This window comes from Eretmochelys imbricata, chromosome 8, assembly GCF_965152235.1.
Source record: "Eretmochelys imbricata isolate rEreImb1 chromosome 8, rEreImb1.hap1, whole genome shotgun sequence".
Taxonomy (NCBI): Eukaryota; Metazoa; Chordata; order Testudines; family Cheloniidae; genus Eretmochelys; species Eretmochelys imbricata.
The window spans coordinates 7,862,709-7,868,747 of record NC_135579.1 but is presented as its reverse complement, the minus strand read 5'-3'; the positions used below and the strand labels follow the sequence as shown (position 1 = coordinate 7,868,747).

At 46.5% G+C, this 6,039-nt stretch overlaps 1 protein-coding gene across 1 annotated transcript in view; it reads right to left on the bottom strand.

The window, feature by feature from the left end:
• MGAT4B (alpha-1,3-mannosyl-glycoprotein 4-beta-N-acetylglucosaminyltransferase B) overlaps positions 1-6,039 on the bottom strand; it is a 91,871-nt gene that overhangs the window by 1,683 nt on the left and 84,149 nt on the right. The window contains exons 11-14 of the mRNA XM_077824465.1: positions 5,101-5,294; positions 3,679-3,757; positions 2,045-2,132; positions 517-629 (exon numbers count right to left, since the gene is read on the bottom strand). Coding sequence (XP_077680591.1) covers positions 517-629; positions 2,045-2,132; positions 3,679-3,757; positions 5,101-5,294 — 474 coding nt within the window. The remainder of the gene's footprint in view (positions 1-516; positions 630-2,044; positions 2,133-3,678; positions 3,758-5,100; positions 5,295-6,039) is intronic.

Genomic DNA, 6,039 nt, shown 5'->3' with positions numbered 1-6,039 from the left:
ACATTCCTTGTACAAGCCCATTTTCTCCCTTCTCAGTTGTCTGGCTAGTAGTAAGGGGCAAGCACCTATTCCTTTCTCCAAAGGACGCAAAAGGGTGGTTTTAACAACAGTCACATGGCCAGGAAAGCACTTGCCCCAACTAGAGTAACAATCCCTTTGTGCAACTCACTAGAACTCCACAGGTTCATCTCTACATTAAAAGCTTCTGTACAAAATGCATTGCCACTTAGGGGCCTATCCTACGCCCGTGGAGACCCAGGTGAGCTTTTCCATTAGCTTTCATGGGAGCAGGATTGTGCTTCTAAGACCAGGCACTCTGGATTCAACAGGTTGAAAGGCCACTCACCCTTCTCCCCTCAAGGAGAACTCAAAATCCCACCACCCCTTTTACCCTGATATCTGCTCTTCCTGTGTGGGAAGAATTTGGGGGGAGGGGAGGGGTTCTGTCTGTTCCAGGCTATTGGAAGGAGCTGTCCAGATCTAAGTTACTTTTTTTAAGCCAGAAAAACAGGTTACCTCACTCAAGATGATCCACACTGGAGAATCAGTCTGGATGACCAGTCGGATGGCTTCTAGAGGCCCAAATGAAGGGTCCACTTCTCCTTCTGCAACACCCTTAGAAAAGGAGCCTAATGAAGAAAAGCAGACAGGTCTGGGGTAGAATATCCTCCCAAGAGCAGCTGAACTGAACTTAAGACTGCTAAGCAAGCAGTCCCCCCCCCCAGCAGCAAGCAGTCTCATTTTCAGTCTAGTTTTCCAGAAGCTGTTACAGAGTACTAACCCAGGCCTTTGCTGGGAGCCTTTGACGGATTATGGTCCTGTACAAACCAACGACTCTTCCTCTTTAAGCAGCTGCAACATTTAAGTGTTGCCTACCACTGAACCTGTCAGAGGGTAACCTCCTGTGCTCATTGTTTTTAGTTTGCACAGAGCACCAAACTACCTGACTGATCCACTGCACTCTCTCCAATGAAAGGGAGTCAGGGCATTGTGAGGTCAAACATATGCCCTTCCCAGAATAGCAATACCTTTAAAAAAAGTGATGCATCTCAACCAAAGAAACTGGATTCAGAAGTCTAGAAGTGCAGAGACCTACATGGCCAGTAGGTGGCAGTGTTTCACAAGTTAACATTTAATGCATCTATGGAAACCTTGTGAAGTTGAACAGGGTCCTGGAGAAAAGGACACTGTAAGGAGAATATTTAGTCCCTTAACTTTCCTGAGCATGTCTGTATGGTGGCAAAGGCCACCAGAATGCAAACAGCAGCACAGGAATTCCTCACTCAGCCTTGGCTACCCTGAACCACAAGCTGGAGCCTTTACTTTGTGATAAAAGAGCTCCATCTCCAGAGATTTTCTTCAGCTCTTTAAGGCGTGCTGGAGGCATTGTTCCCGTAGGGACCTTTCCAGCCCTAGGATCTTCCTGGGTGGTGTATTTGAGCCGTGTGTCCACACCAATGTATGCATGAGCCCACAGTACTGCCTGCTCTGCAGAGCAGAAAAAAGAAGGTGAAATTGACTTAAAAAAATCACATCTATAATTTTTCCCTCATCGTGAAAGCCTTTGCTCTCTCCAACAATGCCCCACGTGGGAACCCTCAAAGCCATGCAGCAGCAGCAAGGATCCTAGCACAAGGCATCTGAAAACTACTCCTGTTGGTGCTTCTGAGAGGAAACTTGCTGGAAGTTACTAACGAATGCACCACAACAGCATTTTGCTTAATTGAAAGCCAACTTTGTTCGTTCCCTTCAGGTCTGTTCAATTCCTCTTTCCCTGCGCTGGGAATCAGCTTTAATCCTTCTATATTGTTAGATGAGAGAGAGTGTGCACGCCCTTCACAAAGGAGAACTGTGATTAAAACCCATCCAAGTTTTGGCTCATGGAGAGAAAAAAAGCCTAACTTGCTCTACATGATTGACTTTCAATCTCATTTCCAGGCAAATCAATTCCAAGGAAGGTTTTTAGTGGTCTTTATTCGTTTATTCAATGTGGCGCATTATCAGCAAACAGCAGGCCAGCTTTTGCCTTGAACAAGTAATTTACCTATCTGTATGTAGCCATCTGATGTCCTGTGGTACTTGAACACTGTCCCTCTTCCCTCCTGCAGGGCTTCCTTATCTGACTGGAGACTCTGTGCGGGAAACAGACAGTCATTGCAAAAAGCCAGTGGCAAGAATTTCGGAAGCCTGCTGTGGGTACAGCATTAATAGGCAGAGCCATAAAGCAAACAGCATTGCAACTTTCAAAGGAAATCACTGCAGCAACATGTAGACTTGTTGTAAGGTCTTTCCTTTCAAGCACAAGTATAATATATTAAAACACATATGGGAGTTATTAAACCATGAGGTCTCTCTACTGCCATGGGCTTGTGTCTTACCTACAGACAGGCAGCAACAGCACCTGGTTTACCCCATTGCTTTGGGTATGAGCCAGGATTAGGGTTTGGGTTCTGATTAGACAGCACAGAAGTTTTACATGCTCTTCTTGAAAGATTTTATCCCAAAGTGGTGGAAATCTGACAAGATTATCTGTTCTGGTCTTAATGAGATCCTGGATTAGAATCACAAGAGAACAGGTGTTCTGCAAGATTCCATTGGCATCTGGACTGGAAAGTATGCACCTAATGGTTTCTGATCTGAATTGGAACAAAAACCATAGGGGGATGGTTCAGATTGGGAATCTGAATCTACCTGCCCTCCCACCCACCTTGTAATTTGATTGTCTTTGGATTGCAGGTTCTGGTCTAATATTAACCTAGATAGAAGTTATATATCCAACACCAGGCTGCCATGTGACTTTGAGGACAAACTGCAGGAAGGAACCAGCCAGAGTCTCCAGCTGGTAGAAGCAGCTGCAGACGCAACCAAAGCAGGGACTGCTGCATTTGGAGGGAGTGGGGAGCATAAAATGGGGCCCTGCTCGGGCTACCTCTCACCCCAACAGAAGCATGCAAGGGAGACCCCCGCCCCTCTCTGGCGGCAGTAGAACGCAGCAGTGCCTCCCTTCCTCATGTGGTTGTGGGGAAAAAGTGCAGAACGGAGCCGGCCAGAGACTCCAGGCAGTACAAGCAGCTGCAGAAGTAGCCACAGCAGGGACCACCGGACATTCAGAAAACTTTCTACAGTTTTGATTGGACTTTCTCTACCCTGTGCTGATTAGCTGTTTACTCCAACCCTCTCCCTGCCCCTCCCTTCAGCTTCATTCCACACCTGCCCCTCTTGTCCCCTGCCGTGTCTCGCTCACCCCACTTCCCTTCAGCATCTCCTTTCCCTTCATCTTTCTGTCTGTTTACCTGATTCCCCTCTGAACTAAACCAAGTGCCAAGCAAAACTCATTGGACAAATATGACATTTGCTGCAATCACTCTGCTTGTGTGTTAGACCTTTTTCCCCACTGGTGCCTGTCTCGTCTGCTTAGACTGTAAGCTCTGCAGGGACTGTCTGCTCCTCTGTGTTTGTGGAGCACCGAGCACAGTGGGCCAAAGGCACCACTGTAATAGGCATGATTATTAATAACAAAGTCAGAAGAGTCTGATACTAGCAGAACTAGCAGACATGTCAGAGCCAATAGATCCCGTGCACTTACTAAACATTTTCCTTAGAATTTTAAATTCCCTCATCCAAAAAACTTCCACTTCTCCCTACTCCCAAACTCCAGCCCGATCCCCCATAACTTACATCGAAGGGCAAAACCTCCACAGTTGTATTGAAGAGTTTGTCTTCAGGGTGTTCAATGTTGCCACTGCGGAAGAAGAATCTGTGTAACAGAGACCAAAGCTGTAAGAATCTGACTGGATTTAGAGGTGCGGCGGGACCATCGTGTCTCCTGTCAGGAGTGATTTATTGAATGTCTGAACCAAACAGGCAGTTTTACACTCACAGAGAGCCGCTTTCATTGAGATGGGGACACTGAGATAGCTCTTTATGCAAAAACAGCTAATTATGGATTATTGTTTCATTGCATTTACAAATGAAGGGTTCTAGTGTGTACGGGACCAAACATAAGCAGCTGTTATCCCAATGAGCGGAACTTAAGAGGTAACAGAGTGAGCTCTGGGTGATGGAGGGCTGTGGGAGTTCTGGGCATAAATGGACCTTCTGGATACGGGGTTTTTCCTGTCACCCTTGCCGCAGGTGTATCGGGATTATAACTAACACACACGCACGGAAAAGGGAGTCTCAGAGATAAGATGCCTCAACCCCAGATCAAGACAAAACTGCCAGGCCTTGTGAAGTGCGCGCACCACCATATCCTGGGCCTGAACAAGAGCCATGTGAAGATGAGGTTTTTTCCCTCTGGAAAAACAGGCCCCTCTAGACCCTTAGCATCTGGCACAGCTTCCCCTCACCTGTAAAAGCGGGAGAGTGACAACAGTGCACACCTGCCTCATGGGGGAGGGGAGGCTCTGGGATGGACGTTTGCATACCATGGAGGGATACCATGGAGTGATGAGCAAGGCCTTACTCTGGGGCATGCTTAGGAATGAAAAACCCAGGCAGGACTGTTTCCCAGAAAAGTTAGTGTCCTACTACTGACTATCAAGAGTCTGACCCATAAACTACTCTCCCCAGTTAGGATCCAATCTTATTCTCCTACAAAGACCACCCCCCTCCACCCCCAAGGGAACTGAACTGAGTCAGGAGACCCTCTGCCCTTTAGACAAAATGCATTCACAGAGCTGTGTTATCTGTCCGCAACACAGAACAGGGTACTGACTACAGCTGTTTCTATTATTCTGCTGCTCTTCCCTGGCAGTGGTCAGAGCTATACAAAGCCAAGTCTAGAATCAGGGTGTGCAGGTTTCTGCCCTGCAGCCAGCAGGATGGGACACCTGTCTGGGCATGAGGGACAACACTCCAGAGAGGAAAATCAAGACATCTGACATAAGGAGTGAAATGACAAAGGCTTGCCTTTGCAAGGAGGGGCAGCAACAAGTTAAATGCAAAGGAAAGTAAAATGGAGTCAGAGAAGGAGCCTGCACCACTTGGGATAAAAATCAGGGTAATATGTGGACAGGGGGGCAGAAAAACGGGGAAGCACATCTCAGCCCTTGGTTTTGTATATTTCCCCCACCACCGAGCACACCCCAACACACTAACCTTTCGATGTGGAGTGGTTTAAAGAATCTGAATCGGATGAAGTCTCCTGCCACAGGGGTGAATGCCCAGAAGAAGTCCTCTCTCAGGTAGGCTTTCTCCAAGGTAAAGTGTTGGTAGGTTTTCAGACTGGTGCTCACCTCTGCGGGAGGGTTGACATGTTCTTTTCGCAGGGCTTGCTTTCCAAAGTCTTTGTCCTCAACACATACAATGCAAAGCAAGAGTGAAGTCTCACACACGGCTTTCATTGAATGAGAAATAAATAGGGTTTTCAGCTTTAGGGAGACAGATTAAAGGCCCCAACATCCCAATGCCAAAGTATCAGTGCAACATTTACAGAATGTGAGATAGAAACTGGTTTGCAAAGGGCGTGGGGGAACAACAGAGCACTCGGGTTCTTTTGAGGAGCTGATTCCCAGAAGCACAAGGCTGCAAAGGGGAAATCATCATATGCACTGTGGTAGCACATAGGAGGCCCAATCAGGGACCGAGGCCCAATTCTGGTAGGTGACATACAAACACAGAACCCTGCCTCAAGCATCTTATAAGCTAAGGAAAGTCTTAGTTAACCTGGGTCAAATGATTTGCCAGTGATGGAGTTATGTCAGATATTGACTGGGTTATATGGACAGGATGATACCATATATTTATATAAAGTGATATTTTGTATCAGTTACAGAGCTATAGCCGAGTACAAATCCTGCTTCTCGCATTTGCATTGCAAAATATACTTTATTAAAAAAATTAGTGGCACTATTCTGTAGTTGGATTTTGTTAAAATTTAAATACCCTGCCCCACAATTTACACTCTTAAGAAGTGAGCCTTAATTTGCCTAAAAATAAACACCAAGAATCAGATAAAACACAGCAACCCGGCAAGACTGTGACATGACAAGAAGGGCTGTTCTACTACAAGCTACAGCTGTGTTGTGATGCTCAAGA